This window comes from Podarcis filfolensis (genome assembly GCF_964270895.1).
Source record: "Podarcis filfolensis genome assembly, chromosome: 8".
NCBI lineage: Eukaryota > Metazoa > Chordata > Lepidosauria > Squamata > Lacertidae > Podarcis > Podarcis filfolensis.
The window spans coordinates 17,742,982-17,761,098 of record NC_139611.1 but is presented as its reverse complement, the minus strand read 5'-3'; the positions used below and the strand labels follow the sequence as shown (position 1 = coordinate 17,761,098).

Genomic DNA, 18,117 nt, shown 5'->3' with positions numbered 1-18,117 from the left:
GTCTGCCTTCCCGTTGTGTAGACAATCTAAAGCAAAGAGACTGTAAGCTGTAACTTAAGAGTGAATATTTTCTTGAAATTAGTAATCTATCGTTTGGAAGAGCAGCTCTCTATTTTCCTATGTCTTAAGGGCAGTAGATCAGTGGCAGAGCATCAGCTTTGCACAAAGAAGGTCCCAGGTATAAATCCTGGTCTCTCCAGGCAGGTCTGGGAACGTTACTTTGCTGCAACCCTGGAGAACCACTGCCAGTCAGTGTTGATGCTACTGAGACGCAGTTCCCTATCTTCCTAAATGCAGTTCAGCTCTTGGGTTTGGAGGGAGGGGGGAATATGCACACACGAAAACAAAATACCGTCCGGATGCTGGAAGCAAAGCAAACAACCGGAACTGAAATGGCCCATCTGTGATGGACAAGAGGGCCCATTTCAGATGCATCTTGCATTCTGCCTCCCCCGTCCTCCGGCTCCACCAAAGTGATCTTTCAGCCAGTCATCTGGCTGATTTCCAGCGCACACAGAGCTGGTGAGGTTTCCTTGCTGACATGCAGAGCTGAAACCAGCCCCTACATCCACATTCCTGACAGATCTGTCTCCAGCATGTTTTGCCTGCTTTGGGGGTGGTTATGGGGCAGGTCAAGCAAAGTACATCTCCCCACCACCACCCTGCGCTCTCTCCCTCTCCCCCTCCCTCTCTCTCAGAGGCCTGCTCATTTTCAGTCAAGCTACACCAGGCACACCCCGGGGCACACTGGAAGAAGCAGCCATCCAAAAAACTTTGCCTGCTCAGATGCACCCAGAGCACCTGCTGTGTGTATGCAGAAGGCCCCAGGGTTCAACCTGCAGTGCCATCTCCAAGTAAGGCTGTGAATATCCCTGGAAAGCCACTGCCAGTCAGTGCAGGTAATACTGAGACAGGGGGACTTTCCCAGCACTTTCTGGCGATGCCAGTGACTGAACCTGTGGCCTCCTGCATGCAAAACAGGTGTGAAGCTATGGTCTTCTTATCCTTCGGCTTCAGGATTCAAACCATGCTTAGGCCAAATTAGACTGAAAACCCAGAGAAATTCCATGGCAAGAAAGCATCCGGTGACCCTCAAAGGGCCTCTGCCCTCATGGCTTTACCTCTAACTTCCAGCACTTTCCTAGAGCAAGAAGCATTTGCTACAGGAGAGATCAGCTTGGTTGCTCCCCCCGTTTTGTGTTGTGCCAAATTACTCCTGATCGCTGTGGGCCACTGCCTAGGAACCTTTTTTTTCCTTTGGTCAACCAGAGAGTGGGGTAAACATGCTTAAAACGAACAAACAAATGAGCAAACTGGGTCCTAGTCCGCTGTCAGGATTCACACCAGCCCTCGATTTCGATTCTGATCTACCAGTGATCCATGCCCTGCATGTGCTACTTACACCCTCAAGTAGTTCAAGGAACCCGCACCTGCCAGCATGCCAAAACAAATTTCAGCTGGGTGGGCATGAGCCAGAAAAGGAAGTGGGTAGATGGGTGGGGAAGAGACACAGGCCCCATAAAGGTTGCACTCTACCTCTCGGTGAAGTGTGAATCCCGGTGCTGAGGGAGCCCCTGCTTCCTCCGCTGGCTGGATGAGTTGCTGGCAGAAGGGAGATGCGCTTCCATGGTGCTGGGGTTGCGCACTGCAGCGGCGGCTGCCACTTCTTGCCGTGCCCGGAGGAGATCTGTGGAGGGAGGAGGAGAAAACCCTACGTAAGCTGGTGTGCTAGATGGAGGCCCCAACCCTGCCTGGATGTGAACTGGCTTCACTGCTTCCTGGCGTGTGATGAAGAGTCTCTGAACATAGGCAAAGTACTTTCTGTTTGCGTGGGAGGCTGCCTTTCACCATTGGTACATCTAGCTTAGTTTTGTCTGCACTGATTGGCAGCAGCTCTCTGGGGTTTTGGATGGGTCCAGTCTGGATATCTATTATATGGCAGTTATATATCTGCTTGATCATCTGCACGTCTAAATGGTGTGCATAAAAATAAACCATACAGGGGGAAAATAGCTCCTTTGACCAAACACAGACCTTAAAATGCCTGCTGGAGTAAGGAAATCTTTCTAATGCGCCTGTGGTTGAGCCAGGAGGGTGCCTGCCTAATCTCAGTCAGGAAGAAGTTCCACAGGCTTCGGCCTGTTGCACTGAGATGCCAAGGACTGAACCTGGTGCCCTTCCGCATGCAACGCAGATGCTCCAACGCTGAGTTTTATGGCTCTTTGCAACACAATTAGGCTGCCTTCAAATCTGGAAGCAGGGACAAGCGCCTGCAGAGCAGATAGGGAGCAGCTGCCAGGCCAGCTTTGAGCCCCAGCACCTATTGCAACTGGCTCTCCTCCCCGCCACCCATTTGACAACTGTTGTTGGGTATTCACTTTGCCACCAAACAAGCTGTTTCTGCATTCATGGAAAACAACCTCCCACCCCACCCAAAAGCGCCTCATGTGCTTGGACTGCCTCTCAATTTTTGTTCTTTTCCTCCCCTCTTCCTTCCTGGCACGACAGGGGAGGGCGGGGGGAAGCCCTGCAAATCTCTAACATCTGCAGCTGCTGGGAGATTAAACAGAAGGTGATGGAGGCCGAAGAAAAAAGGAAGAAAATAGAAAAGAAAACAGCCATCGCCCCCAGCCCTGGGGAAGGCAGCCAGTACCCTAAAGCCTCCACCTTCCATCCCAGATCATGAAAAGCATCCATCATGGAGTGCTGCAAGGCAGCTGGAAGATGCCCCAAGGCACAGCCCAGCCACCCACACCACCGCCCATGCTACTCCCAATCTATCCTGCTTTATGCAAAAAAAATTAAATCCTCTGACCCTCTCACTTCCATTTCCAACCTTGCAAAGCTAGGGGACCCTTGCAGAAATTCTTGCACCATCCTCTCCCCAGTTCCCCATGGCTCCTTCTTGGCCAGTTCTCCATTCTACACCCTTCTGTCTCCCTAGTTGCTGCGACCCCCCTCCCCTCCCCCACAAGAAACTCTGCGTCTCCAGTGCTCTCTTTCAAGAGCCCTAATGGGAATCAGGCTCCTTCAGAGCGTTAAAGGGGATTAGCTCTTAAGAGAGAATTAGTGGACAACAGTGAAGAGAATCCTTCCCGTCAACACTCAGGTGCAGGGAGAGAAGCAGGGGTGGGGGAATCTCCAGCCAGAGCAATCCAGCTGTTGTCTACTGGCTGAAATAGGAGCACTCAAAAGTTCCCTGACTAAACGGGGGCCTTTAAAACCTGAGAGCAAACTGTGCAACTAAACTAAACCAAACCAAACCCAGGATGAGGGTGTCTGTGCTTGGCAGAGAAAAGAACAAGTCACTTTGTTGCTCTGGAGAGGGTCCTGTCTGCACTCCCCCCCCCCAAAAGGCCATCCAACCATTGCTAAGCTGCTCAGAGCAAGAAGTTTGGACACTGCAGGGCTCCTGGCCCCCAGTTAGTGGTGCATGGAAGCTGGATAGGTGGAAAGAAGGCATCAACTAACTAATCCATCAGTGTTTTCTTATACAACCACAGACTCATTAAAGAATCAATCAGTTGTTCAATAATAATTTTTTGTTATTGGGCATTCATGATGATTTGCTCTCGCTATGTCATTGGGGCATTTACATGTGGCCCCTGCTTTTTATGCTTTGCATCTACAGATGTTTTGGGGAAGACACACTACTTTATTCCAATCAGGGCATGTCCCGTAACGTCTTGCAGAAATCCTTTTCAGGGCTCAAATGCTCCTGTTTGATTTCATGTCCTGCTTTTGTTGCGCCATGGAGTGAGAACACCCACCCAGATGGGAATAATGCATCCACATTGGGGGAAAGCCTAATTAATCAGAGCAACATGCAGTATAAATCGATCACTAATTTACTATTATCGCATTAATGATATGTTGCAAAACACAACTGTGACAACCCTACTCCAGGTTGCAGGCAACTCCCTTTTATGGAGAATAACCCTACTGAAAATAACGGGCCTAAATTACTTGTGTACATTACTTCCAACAGGTCTAAGAATGTAAGAAGAGCCCTGCAGGATCAGGCCAATGGCCCATCTAGTCCAGCCTCCTGTACTCACAGTGGCCAACCAGATGCCCATGGGAAACTCTCAAGCAAGACCTGAATGCAAGAGCCCTCTCCCATTCTGTGGTTTCCAGCAACTGGTATTCAGAAATTATGACCTCTACTTTGAGGGCCTACTAACATGGGATGCAACCCCTGTCTGGAGTAAGCCCCCAAAGAAAAAGCTTCTGCTGAGCTTTGCAGGAAGACTGCGATCCTCGTTCTACACTGGGAAGATGGGCTGGAGCTAGAACAGTTGTTTTGACAACACAGGTCCTACAACCCAAACGTGCGTTCCATCAGGGGTTTTCCTGCTAGACCATAAAGTTGAGAGCCATCGTTGAGAGACTGATGCTCATGCTGTGAGGTCCACCCGGTTGGCTTTTTGCATCAAGTGAGCATGGTAGGAAATGTCCAACCTGGAGGGACAGGACACCTGCTTTTCCCGCTGGGGTTTTTCCCTTTACACCTGGATGGGCACTCAAGCACCCAGACCCAAGTGGAGTCGCCTTCTGGGACACATCCACTTATTTTTTAAAACTGTAATCTTTTAAAAAGCAGTAAGCCTTAAGTTTGGCATCGCGGCTAAGGGAGACCAAGCGCTAACTCAGGAAGTCAACAGAGTCACAGTTAACTTATGGAACACTCTGCCACAAGGTGCAGCAATGGCCGCCAGCCAGGATGGCTTTAAAAGGGGAAACTAGCCCAGTTCACAGCCATTGGCAATGAGGGATAAATCGAACGTTCACATTCAAGAGACAGGAGGTCACTGAATACCAATGGAGAAGGGCTATGGCTTAAACTCCAGAGCAGCCACTCATGCAGAGACACGGCAGGCAGCCTCCTTTCTGTTTCCCCAGCTCCCAGGAGCCTTTAGTCCAGGGATGGAGAACCTGTAGCTCTCCATATATTGTCGGGACTCTCAGCTCCCATCATCCCTGACCACTGCTCATGCCGGCTGGGGCTAATAAGCGCTGGGGAGTCCAACAACATCTAGGGCAACAAGTTTCCCCACTCCACTTTTCTTTCGGCCTCTGCAATTGGGGGACAGGGGTGGGTTGATACCACCACCGTCCTCCCTGTGCTACAAAGATTCCCAAGACAGTGGTATGTGAAACAAGCCTGAACACACTTGAGGCCATGCATAAATGCCAAGCACGGTCATTTCTTACCCATGCTGCCTCAATGCCAGGATCCCCCAGGTCTCAAGTGATGGAGGTTTGGCTCAGTGGAGGCTGGTCCATTAGAGGAAATGGGGCACCAGCCACCATTAGGTTCAAGTGTTTGTGGAGCTAAAAGGCAACCGTCTCCAAGGCAACTCCACCTATGCAGGAAGCAGCCTATTGGTTCTCCCTCCCTTGCTCCAGCCTGGCAGGGTTATAAAAGCTTCCAGGGTCAGACTTGGGCCTTTGCCCAGGCCACAGACAACCAAGCTCTGAACCTTTCTGTCTGCTTGCCTCGACTGGCCGGCACCTACCTCCTTGCTTGTCTTGCAGACTTGCGCTGCTGGCTCAACCACTTTCCTACAGCCGGACACCACCTCAGCCACCAAGACTTCCTTTCAAGTCCTTCTTGGCTGCTCTCTCCCCTCCTGCGCGCCCTCTGAGCAGAGGATGCAGCTGGAGCGGCTGGTAATAACTCACCCATCTGCTGGGGTTTCTCTCTCTTCACTCCTCGCCCCCCGCCGCCCCAACGCAACAGCTTGCCTTTGCTTGCTCTAGTAGCTCAGCCTGGCTGGGATTTATTTATATCCCAGCAGCCCTGGCCGTCTATATATCGCTCTTGCCACGCTAGGTCTGCCTTGACCAACGTCCGTCTGCACCATCCCTGGAGCTCGGCTTCCGAGCTGCAAGGCTCTTTGGGCGGGGAAAGGGAGAAAGAGGAGAGGAGAGAGAGAGAGACAGGAAAGGGAGGTGGTGGTTTGGCATCTGCTAGCGGGACTGGAAGAAGCATCTGCCTTGGGTGGCTCTTGCGGCTCACTCTCTCTGAATATGCAGGGAATTCCAGGCATGAAGACAGTGTGTGTGTGTGTGTGTGTGTGTGAGAGAGAGAGAGAGAGAGAGAGAGAGAGAGAGAGGGAGGGGGGGGAAGGATTGGGGTGAATCACAGACATAAACCTGATAAAAAGATGGAGTAAAATATGCATGTGTGTGAGAAGCCCAAGCTTTGCAGGTAGATTTTTAACAGGGACAAAAGAACCATGGGAACTATCATTTGTGCCTCACGGAGCTACCACACTCAGTGCCCTTAACAAACTACAGTTCCCAGGTGTTATGTACTGAGTTGAATAGGATCCAAACTGCAGCAGTCTGATTGGTCCTAGAACAATAGGATCCAAAAGGCAGCAGTCTGATTGGTCCTAGAACAATAGGATTCAGAATGCAGCAGTCTGATTGGTCCTAGAACAATGCAGCAGTCTGATTGGTTGGCAGGAACCACCCAATCATGCTCCAGATAGAAGTGAATCCACAACCTGATTGGCTGACAGTAGAATTCCGGAATTAGCCAATCATGTGCAGCCCATTGTGTAAATAATGTATATAAAGCAGATACCTTGAGGGGACTTTCATTCATTCCTCCTCACCACTATGAGCTGAATAAAGAGCATGAAATCACTTTGCGACTCTGAGTATATTTCACCAGGATTCTCTGGGGGGAATCCGCATGCTTTAAATGTATGGCATGTGCACAGACCAGCTCAGTGGTAGGAGCATGTGCTCTGCATTCAAGGGGTCCTGGTTTGAGTCTCAGTATCTCAAGGTAGGGCAAGAAGATATTCCCCGCTCCCTGGCCCAAAACATCAAAGAATGTATAAGCAGGACTATGGACTTCTTTCTTTAAAAAATAAATAAAATTGCACCCAACAAATTAGTGGCTTTAGACAAGCCATGTGTTTGCACCCAGTCTTGATTTCCCTGTCCGTAAAAGTGGAAAGAAAATGGTCACACCTGGAGATGATGAGAGAGAGGGAGGGGGGCGGGTTGTCACGTCCCGCCTCCAGTTTTTCAGCACCCTCCTCCAGCCCTCAGGAGTTGTAGTCTAGCCACACCCAATCACCTAGGATGCTGGCAGGTGCTGATGGGAGTTGGAGTCCAACCACGTCTGGACTGATTAAGGCTATCCTACACAATTCCAACTGCTGTTTTTCATTGAAAAATCTTCAGCCAAAGAACCTAAGATTAAAACCTAAGACTTAAAAGAGCAGTCTGTCTTGATCAGAGCACAGATGCATATAGTGCAGCGTCCCCAGAGAAGAGGCCACCACGAAGGTCCCAAAGTTGGACAGGAAAGCAATACCATCCAAAGGTCGTGTGCCTCTAGACATGCAGGTTTCCACAAAAGAGGGTCTCTCCAAGAGCAGGTTCACTAATCTTGGTATGAAATCTTGCCTGAACCACTGAAATCTTTGTTCCTCCTCCTGAAATAGTACTCCTAGTCATGCTTTGCACATACTCTGCACCCACCATAGCGCGCACACGCACACACACAGAGCTTCTTATATCCAGTGATAATTTGTACTAGCTGCCAATTAGCTCCCAGGTTAAGTTCAAGGTGTGCATGCATGGGACACAGGTGGCACTGAGGTCTAAACCACTGAGCCTCTTGGGCTTGCTGATCAGAAGATCAGCGGTTCGAATCCCTGCAACGGAGTGAGCTCCCGTTGCTCTGTCCCAGCTCCTGCCATTCAAAAGCACACCAGTGCAAGTAGATAAACAGGTACCGCTGTGGCGGAAAGGTAAATGGCATTTCTGTGCGCTCTGGTTTCCATCATGATGTTCTGTTGTGCCAGAAGTGGTTTTGTCATGCTGGCCATATGATCCGGAAAGCTGTCTGTGGACAAACGTTGGCTCCCTTAGCCTGAAAGTGAGATGAGCGCCACAACCCCATAGTTACCTTTGAGTGGATTTAACCATCCAGGGGTCCTTTACCTTTTACCTTACTGGTATGCAAAGCCCTATAAAGCTTGGGATTAGGATACCTGAAAGAGCTTCTCACTCCTTATATACCCAACCCATTACGAGGTATCATCTTATCAGGAGGTTCGTTCCATATGATGTAGGAATCGGGTGTTCAGAGGGGCAGAACCGACACTTTAGAAATCCCTCCCAGAATACAGACAGACAGACTTGGGTGCACATTGAAGGATCATCCTTTCTCAACAAGCCTCTGAAAGAGGAGATATTTATCCCAATCTGTAAACGTACTGGATTTGTAATTGTTTTTATATACAAAATTGTTCTTTAATTGTTTGTATAGATGGAATTGTTTTTACATATGGAAACATTTTTACATATGGAAATGATTTTTGCTATTTTTGGTTTTGTTCTTTTTACTGCAAACTGCTTTGAGGTATTTTATGGGAAGTGACTCGCAAATGGAATTGAATAAAAACAAACAAACAAACAGTTCCTACATTTGTATCCATGTTCAGCCGAGGCCACGAAGCTGAGGCAGCTAAGCCTCTCTCCCCTTCCCTCCTTTTCTAAAGCAGGAGCAGTAATCCTTCCACAGCCAGGTAATTAGCAATCACTAATTGGCGGCAGTTTGTACCAAGAACTTTGGAGGAAGCAGACAATGCTTTATTTATCACCACCATTTGATGCCTTTATCCCCAGGATGCCAGAATGGGTTTGCAAAGGAGAGGAGACAAGGAGAGTTTGTGGGAATAATACTGGAGAAGTCCTGTTCTCACCAGCTCCCCTGGCTGAGTCCAGAGGTGAACGATCATGTAAGAGTCACCTTTTCTGAGCATCTCATGAAGGACTCGAGAACATGCAAGTGGGGGGACAAGCAGTTGCCTGCCCACTCACAGCTTTGGCTTGCAGAGAGCCTGCGTGTGGTTTAGTGGTTAGGATGTTGGGTTAGTGCCTGGGAGACCACTGTTCAAATTCCCACTCAGGCATGAACCTCAGACTGGGTGACTTTGCTCCAGCCAGCCACTTACCTACCTACCTAGCAAAAAGGGTTGTTGAGAGGATAAAAATGGGGAGGAGAGGGGAAAGCCCATCTAGTTTTGCATCCAGTTCTCACAGTGGCCAACCAGGTGCCCCAATGGGAAGCCCTGGACCTGAGTGAAACAGCAGTGCTGGCAGCCATTGGTAGCCTTATTCTCCCCCATCAGTGGACTGGAGAGCAGAAACCCCACTTAGGAGATTCAGGGCACACACACAGCTCTGGACTCCAGCAGCACCTCAGTGCTGGTCTTGAATTCCTAGAACTGGCTGCATGAGGTAGACGCCTAATGGAAGAACTGGCCCAGTTTGGAAGAGGCGTTCTGTCCTGGTGTATGAAAGAAGGATGGATGCCTCTTTGATGGTAGAGACTGCAACCTGTCTTTAAAAGCACTTGCATTAAAAACTGTCTTTAAAAAAACGCACCCCTGCTGCCTGGTTCATAGGCAGCACCTTTTTAAGCAGATCATGGTTGCAATCCTATACCCTCTTACCTGGGATTCAACGGGGCTTATGTCTGAGTAAATCTGCATGCACAGTATCTCATTATACATTCAAAAACACCACCACAGAGCTGTCTCCAGCTAAGTCCTACACAGTGCAGCTTATTGAAATTATAGTGCACTTAAGCCAGTCATGCCCATCAACCTCTGTGGGTCTACTCTAAATAGGGCTAGCATCGAATACCACCCACAATTACTTAATTATTAATCATACTAATAATATTGAAAAGCATTTCACAATGTTCCATGTTAAATCACATTCCTGCCTCCCCTCCATACCACATTTAAGTTAGATATTTTATATTTGTGTGTGTGTGTGTGTACAGACACACAAACTAAATGGGTCTACTCTGAGTAGGACTAGCTTTGGATACAACCCCCGATTACACTATTAAATATTGCAAACCTAATATATACAACACACAAACACAGATTCTCTGAATGATTTTTAAAATGAGGGTTCCCCCCACCCCGCCCTGAAAGAAAAAGAGAACATCAAGCCCCACCAGATCTCACACGCTGAAAAGCCCAGAGAATTTTCTCCAGCCAGTGACTGCACACCTCCAATGTTTATAAATTAATTATCTGAAAAAGGCCGGCCGTGCTTTATTGCAGTGGGGGCTGCAATTTAGAAGCCTGATGCGCTGCCAATTCCAAGAGCGGCATTGATCCCGAATGACCGCAACTATCCACCCAAACCCTCCTCCGCTCCCGCCTCCTCCCTCCCCTCCTTCTCTCTTCCAGCAACAGCCCTGCCTCCCCCTAACCCACCGCCTGCCCGCGCAGACATGCAGAGGATGTGTTATTTACAATGCTACACTCTCTTGACGGTTTGGAAATCAAGAGTGATTGACACACGGATGCTACAGGGGACGGCAGTTCCAGGCGCGGGAGAAATGGAGAATGTGAGGATTGATGCAGATGGAGAACGGCATGTGCAAGTGGGGGGGGGGGGAGGGAAGGAAGGAAGAGAGGAGAGGAAAGGAGAGACAAGCAATTAAAGAAAAAGAAAAAAATGGCTCCTAAATTATTAAAGGTTAGTTGGTGCCACTGGGTGTGCCTGCAGATAATCAGTGCTTTGTGCTGGCAGGAATAAAATTTATACTTGCTCTCACTGAGCTTATTTCTCCCAGGGTGAGAGATGGAAAAGAGTCCATCCCCTTAGCCATCCAGTTCTGCCCCAGAGTCAGCCTTCTGAATAGTTGCTTGCCTGGTTGCCAATGCAAGTCGAGAACGGTTGCCAGGTGATGCACAGGTACAAGAGCAAGCCTTTTGCAGGCTCCTGGTTTTGGTGGACTCAATAATTATGCAATTTATGTAATTAGTTTCGTAAAAATTTGCAACAGCGATATAAATAGTCGTTTTGGGCAGAAGGCAAACTGCAGTTGAACGGAAGCAGCACTGCAAGCGGCAGGGCAGAATGCAAGGCAATGCCTTCTCTGGCCCCTACCTATAGGCAGGCATGGGAAACCCTTTATTAGTCCAACTCTCATCTGCCCAAGACTCCCATCTGCCCATCGAATCATGGTTGATGTAAACTGCAATCCAGCAACATCTGGAGGCACAGAAGTCCCCCATCCCTGCACTAAAGGCAGAATTCCAGGAAGAACGATCTGTCAAATGGAGGATCCACCATAAGGAGACCATTTCCTTCCTTGCAACGCCTCTATCCCACCCCTGATCTCCCTATCTCATGACCTGGGTTGAGTTAAAGGGGCTGGATGCCTCTCCCAGCTGTTTCTGATCCAGCAAAACACCAGGTGAAAAACTGCTGTTTCAAAAGAACCCAGCTAACATCATCCAGATACAGAGGCGGTTAACTTTTAAGTCCCAATGCAGAAATGGGCTGAGTTAAAATCACCACCTGTTGTTGCCCCAGGACTTGGGTATATGCTCACAGGAAGCTACTCTCCATCGAGGACTGGGGAAAGTTTACTGATTATCTGAAAACTATCTGTGATGAACAGACAACGCTAGTGGGTTTTAAGGAGGCTTTGTGATGGTAAAAGGTATATTGCAAAAAAGAAATAGTGAGGAAAGATAATAGAAAATTGGCAATAGCATATAGAAAATGCGTGAAGGTAAAAAAAATGGATGATTGAGGGATGTGTTGGTGGAAGTTCAAAAATTGGAAATTTGTAAACATGGTTGTACGAACTTATTTGGAAAGCGAAAACTTAATAAAAAAATTTATTAAAAAAAAAAAAAGGAAGCTACTCTCTGCTGAGTCAGAGCACAGGGTCCATCTAGCTCAGAATTGTCTGCACCTGGGGTGAAGAACCTCAGGCCCAAATGTGCCTCCCCCAAGCCTCTCTTGCCAGCCCTCACCAGCATGCTTTGCACTGCTTTTGCCTGGCTGGAACGAGCCCTTTAACACTGACGTGCCTCTCACACTTGCCTGAATAGAGGATGAACTAGTGGATGAACCTTGTGCAGAAAATGAGTCTACTGCACAAAGGTAAAAATCTGCATGCATTGCTCCACCCACTTTTCCCTCTGCTCCCCACTCCACCCCACCAACACTGGCATGTGGCACCTGGGAAGGATGCTAAAATAAAGGAAGTGAGCCCTTTGGCGGAAAATTGTTTCCCACCTCTGGTCTGCACTGGAGAAGGTGGGGATTGAATTTGGTTAGCAAACCAATTGCTCTACCAGCGACCCACGGCCCTTCCCTTAAGACACAGAAATGAAGCTGCCTTATACTCAGTCACACCACTGATCTGTCCAGCTCAGTGTGTTGTTTATACTGAGAATCTGTTTTACATGCAGAAGGTCCCAGGTTCAACCTCTGGCTGGGAATGTCGCTTGCCTGAAACTCTAGCAGGGGTCAGAAGACGTTTTCAGCAGGGGGACAGTCCACTGTCCCTCAGACCTTGTGGGGGACCGGACTATATTTTGGAAAAAAAATATATGAACGAATTCCTTTGCCCCACAAATAACCCAGAGATGCATTTTAAATAAAAGCACACATTCTACTCATGTAAAAACACACTGATTCATGGGCTGGATTTAGAAAGCAATTGGGTTGGATCCGGCCCCCAGGCCTTAGTTTGCCTACCCATGCCCTAGAGAGCTGCTGCTGGCTTGTAGAGACAGCATTGAGCTAGATGGTCCAATGGTCTGGTTCAACGTAAGGCTGCTTCCTACGTCCCGCTGTGACTGATGTGCACTGCCTGGGGAAACTCAAGTGGTTGTGGGAAAACTGCCTTTAGGGGGCCATTCCCAGTGTTCTCTTTCGGGGGGCTCCATGATATCAAGGCAGGCACTCTCACGATAAGACAACGAAAGGGGGTCCTCACCACTATGGCTAGGGACTGCCATGCTGTTGGCCAACTGGTAGAGGCGCTGCTGCTGTTGCTGCTGCTCCTCGAAGGTGCCATGCTCATTGAGGGCGGACATCATCCTCCTGTAGTGCTCCTCGGGGGTCATCTGAGTCACGGCGCCCTCCAACAAGGGAGTGTGTGAATTTTCTGAGAGGAGAAAAGATGAAACATGAAGAGGGTGTGTATTTATTCATTTGTTGCATTTCTATCTCACCTTTTCCTCCAAGGAGCTCAGGGCGGTGGACTTGGTTCTCCCCACTCCTCATTTAATCTGACTAAACATTAGGAAAAACTTTCTGATGGCAACAGCTGTTCAACCGTGGAACGGACTACCTTCAGACAGAGGTTGGCTGGCCATCTGCAGAGGGTTTGACTAGATGACCCTTGTGGGTCCCTTCCAACTCTAAAATTCTGTGATTCTATGAAAACGGCACTGAAAATAGGGATCACGTATAATTGCCCCAATAACCATCATGAATCACCATGAATGGCCAAGGAAAATGACTTCTGGAGGCACCCATAGATAAAAATCAGCCCATCTCTGGCTCCCAACCATTTCTGCCACCCATTCCCCCACCTCACCCCTGAAACAGCAAAGGTGCCTCCAGGTTCTTGCTGCAGCACACGGTGGAAGATTAAAAAACCAGGCCTGGAGACGTTTGTTTACTGTAAGCAAAGCTCAACAGTAATTACCATTTTCTTGTTTTGGCAGCTTCCCTCCAACACTGTTTTATCTCTGATCATCCCCACAGGCTGAAGCTTTTCATTACTCCAGAGGAACTCCCAACATCAGTGGTAACATTGCGGTGCGGGGGGTGGGATGGGGGAGAGCAAAGGCAGCAAGTGAGTTGGGGAGGGTGACCCCCCCAAAAAAATGCATGGGTGTGCATGCTGCAGAGCTCCCATCAGAACAGTTGGCACGGTTAATTGAATCAGATAATGATCTATTAAGGGAACTGCTTTGATTGTGCCTTGGGCCCTGTATCCATGTGCTTGTGACGGGCACGGAGGCAGCTGGCTTCTGAAAGCAGAGCCCTCCTGGCCCAGGAGGTGATGACCAGGCAGATGCAGAGAAAACCCTCTTGCTTGTTTTTTAAAAAATGCGTCAAGGCTCCCCCCCCCAAAAAAACCAAACCAAACCAAAACAAACAAACAAAAAAAAAACCCAACCCCCAAACCAGAGTGAGTGTGAACATCCTGGTGGACAGCTTTTGACAAACTCTTCCAAAGGGCACCACATCCTTTGCTGCAGAGGGAGGGTGTGTGGTGCCATTGTGGGGGCATTCATTCACTTCCTAGCATTTTATACTCTGCCTTTCTAGGAAGTATTTAACAGAGCTGGCATATGGTTGGAGTAAAAGACACCACTGTCACAACCCTGATGCAGGGCTAGATGACCTGTGGCTCTCTGGACACTGCTGGACTTCACCTCCCATCACCCCTGATCACTAGGTCATGTTGGCTGGGGCTGATGGAGTCCAAAAACATCTGGAGGAAGCAAGGTTGGGAGAAGAGACAAAGCCAATACGCTGGGTTCTCTGTCTTCATTGGCCAGTGCCTCTTGCCTCACTGGCAGATTCCAGTGCTTCTCTCTCAGAAGGGTTTGGCTGCATACATACCATACGTTTAAAGCACATGGCTTCCGACCCCTGCCCCAAAGAATTCTGCAAACTGTAATTCACCCCCTTACAGAGCTACAACCCCCAGCATGCTGAACAAACTATAGTTCCCAGCATTCTTTGAAGAAAGATGTGTGCTTTAAATGTATGGTGCAAACCCAGTCTAATTCCTACCCTCCCATCAGGTCAGGACACTTTGAAAAGAAAATCTGTATCTTTACGAAGTGCATCTCCACGAAGGGGCCCACTCCATAAACCAGGGGTGCCTGGCTTCTCATGCATCAGGATGAGAAATCTCCGCCTTGACGCACATAGAATTAGGAGCCCAGGGAACGACGTCAATGAAAAATGCTATTGCCGCTTCATCGCCATCATTTAAATGTGTATCCCACCTTTCTTCCCAAAAGGAGCCCAGTGTGGCAAATGCACAAATGATAAAATAAGTAAAACATCTTAAAGACAATTCCAACAGAGAGGTAGTCGGGGGGGGGGGATGAAATGTAAAAAAGGCTTGTTGGAAGAGAGGAGGGTCTGCAGGAGTTGAAAAGGCCACAGAAAAATGGTGCCTGTCTAATAATTAACAGGAGGGAATTCCAAGGGGCAGGTGCCACCACACTAAAAGCCCGATTCCAGCGCTGTGTGGAATGGAACTCCTAAGAACTGCAGGAGGCCCTCATCTGCAGACCGTGGTGATCAACTGGGTGTAGAAGGGGTGAGACGACCCTTCAGATATCCTGGTCCCAAGCTGTAGAAGGGCTTTATGCACCAGCGCTGTGAACTTAAGACTTCAACCTGCACCTGGCACTAAAAGCCGTGAAGACCTGTTGACTCTGGAGAGGAACGAGGAGGGGTGGCCAAGAAGGGAAGTGCACAAAGGGAGCTTTGCCCATGGTGGAGCAGGTGGTCTACACCCCAGGGAAGGAAGGGGGAGCAGCCGCAGCTTTGGAATTTCCCTTCTTTCTATTCCTGCCGCCGCCATCCGCCGCCGCTCCCTGCTGCTGAATGACAAGGCCTCCCACGCTTGCCCGCCCACTTGGCTCCCTGGAGAGAAAGCTCAGAAATGCACCAACTGTCTCAACTCTGCTGTTCCCCCCACCACCACTCAGAGCCAAAGCTTGGCGGGGAGGGGAGGAAGCCAGGATTTTGGGAGGGGGAAATCACTGGAGGTTTGGATTGTGTCGTTGCTTTCGGCTGGAGAAAAAGATGCGGTGGGTGCAGAGGAGGAATCTGTCCCAGAGAAGATTTCAGGTGCAAGACGGAGGGAAGCAAAGTGCAGAGAAAGGCAGGGGTAGGTGGGTGGGGGAGTTAGGATGCGATGTGTGGAAAGAACCCAAGGGAGATTTCTTCCCGCTCTGCCACCCATCTCAGCCCTGCGGCTCTGCTGTCTTGCTCTGGTCTTTAGCGCTGGCGGGTTAAAGCCAGGCGCTTGATCCCATCAAATCTCCAGACGTCTCCAGGTGTGACATCAGGACTCTGGCTGAGCCACTCAGAGGGCGCAACCGAGATAGTGGCAGCTGCCCTGGCCTTCTGCTCCGCCTGGCGCACAGATGCCGCTCGGAGGCGCCTGTCCCCTGGCATTCCAGCTCATGTGACAATGGTGTGTGAACTCTGCCAGCAACTTTAACTGGCACTTCACCCTCCACAATGTGAGAACACTGTGAGAGCGGGATGCCAGATTAGGCGGGTCTTCAGCCTGATCCAGCTGCTGGACTGTTATTTTCACTCCTATAAGTGCCTCCCTATCTAAGAGTCTACTGGAGATTTATACAGAAGTAGCTTATTCCTTAAAATGGGCCACACAGTGCATAGTTAAACAATGGAAGCAACTACTGCTAGATGTAGTGAATGCCACCAACTCGGATCAATGGCTATAAGGCACAATGGCTGTGTTCTCCCATCACTCTCAGAGGAAGTATGCTCCTCAGCCCTCTGTCCATTCATCAGCCCCGAACCTAAAAAGTTTTCACATACAGGAGAAGAGGGAATGGGTGACCTTACTGGCTACCTGAAGTGAACCAAAACAGAAAGGCAACCTGGATTCAGGAACAGAACTTTGGATTGTTGTGAACAACTGCTTAAGGAGAAAGCAGGTTGCTAGTCCTCACTATCATCAGAAGGCTTCAGCTGCTCTTGCTTGGCAATCCTGCAGCGACCTGCCTAACCCCCCACCCCACCCCCCAGCATCCAATCTGGTGCCCTACTACCAAGACCCACAAACCCCCGTTTGCACCTGGCACAGAAATTGAGAATTAGAGCAGTGTGAACATTCCTGTCTACTGGATCACATAGGAAGTGAGAGAACTCTTCTTGACACTGCAATTCCCCTGCCCCACCAATGCTTACATTAGCCTAGCTCAAAATTCCTCCAATGTGTTGAAGCTTCTCCTGCATTTATTTTTCCTTAAAGAAAGAGTAGTGGGTGGAAAGAGACAAGACCCAATCTCAAAAATTTTCTCTCTCTCTCTTCAGTCACCAGCCTCTTAATAATGCAACTCCATTTCCCATCTCCTGTGGAATCTGGGGAGTTGATCTCCACACCTCTGTGTCAGAAGTGAGGATTTTATTGGCGGGAGACAAAGAGGAGAGAGTCAGGAGTCTTCTCCTGGGGCGGACACTTCCTCCACGACCTGCCAGTGCGGCTCCTGTTCCGGGCCTCTGATACGCTCCAATTTCCATAATAGAGGCAAGAACGTTCTGCTCAGTTTGACAGCAGGCACACCTGGACAGCTCCTGATTCTGCTGAGATAGGGCTGGTGTTTGATCTCCAGAAGAGGAAAGAAAGAGAAGGTTACCTGCTTCACAGCTGGAAGCTTTGGAAGCCCCTACAGGTGTCTCCCCTTCCCTCTTCCCTGGGTGGAAGGAGAGAGGAGAGCAAAGCAACACATCCTGTTGCTTCTCCATCCTTTTCCAGAGAGCATGCAGCCACAGCAAGTGTCAGTGGATTATACTAGGGATGAGCATATCTGCCAATATTGGCTTCATTTTCCCAATCTTAAATTAAGTCCCCCACATTCCCACCTCAGTTTGAAAACTGTAAGCAATTTCCAAAGCAAATTTATCAGCTCTTTAGTTTGGGTTTTTCTTTTTACTCGAGATTCCTGCATTGTAGGGAGTTGGACTAGAAGATTTTGGGGTCCCTTCCAAATCCACAATTCTATGATTCTAATATTCACATTTTCCTGTGTAGTTTTACCTAATGTACCCATTTCTGCAAAGCAATTTTGCCTAATATGATACATTTTCCTGTCTATAATTTTCACTGAAATATGCATTTACAGGCACCCATTATACCCTATCACTTGCATTTTTGTACGCATGACCCGGCTAGAGGACTGCGTTGCAAAATTCAGAGAAATTTCAAGTATCATTTCGAAAAGTGTAAATTTAGACGGTTCGCCTTTAAATGCAAACCATATCGAGTTTATCCCATATCCCTAACTATAAAATACTAATAATGCTGTATTGCTGTAATAGGATTGCTGTCCCCTCTGATGTTCACGCTTCAGGGCCAGAACAGCCAGGTGGGGAATTGACGATTATGGTATAAAGGGGGTTGCAGAAGCAGTTGTCAAGGTCAGTGCAGCATTAACTGGTTCATAGGGGAGGAGGTTTTAGGGCAGGAACACCAAATAAAGGAAGGGGAACTCAAGAAGGTAACTATCTCAAAATGCAGGATAT

The 18,117-nt window shown here is 48.8% G+C and overlaps 1 protein-coding gene across 15 annotated transcripts in view; it reads right to left on the bottom strand.

The window, feature by feature from the left end:
- The window catches only part of SAMD11 (sterile alpha motif domain containing 11), a 317,484-nt gene that overhangs the window by 38,662 nt on the left and 260,705 nt on the right, over positions 1 to 18,117 (bottom strand). For all 15 annotated transcript variants that reach the window (XM_083628579.1, XM_083628580.1, XM_083628571.1 and 12 more), the window contains 2 exons: positions 12,797 to 12,967; positions 1,537 to 1,687 (listed from right to left, as the gene is read on the bottom strand). In XM_083628579.1, coding sequence (XP_083484705.1) covers positions 1,537 to 1,687; positions 12,797 to 12,967 — 322 coding nt within the window. The remainder of the gene's footprint in view (positions 1 to 1,536; positions 1,688 to 12,796; positions 12,968 to 18,117) is intronic.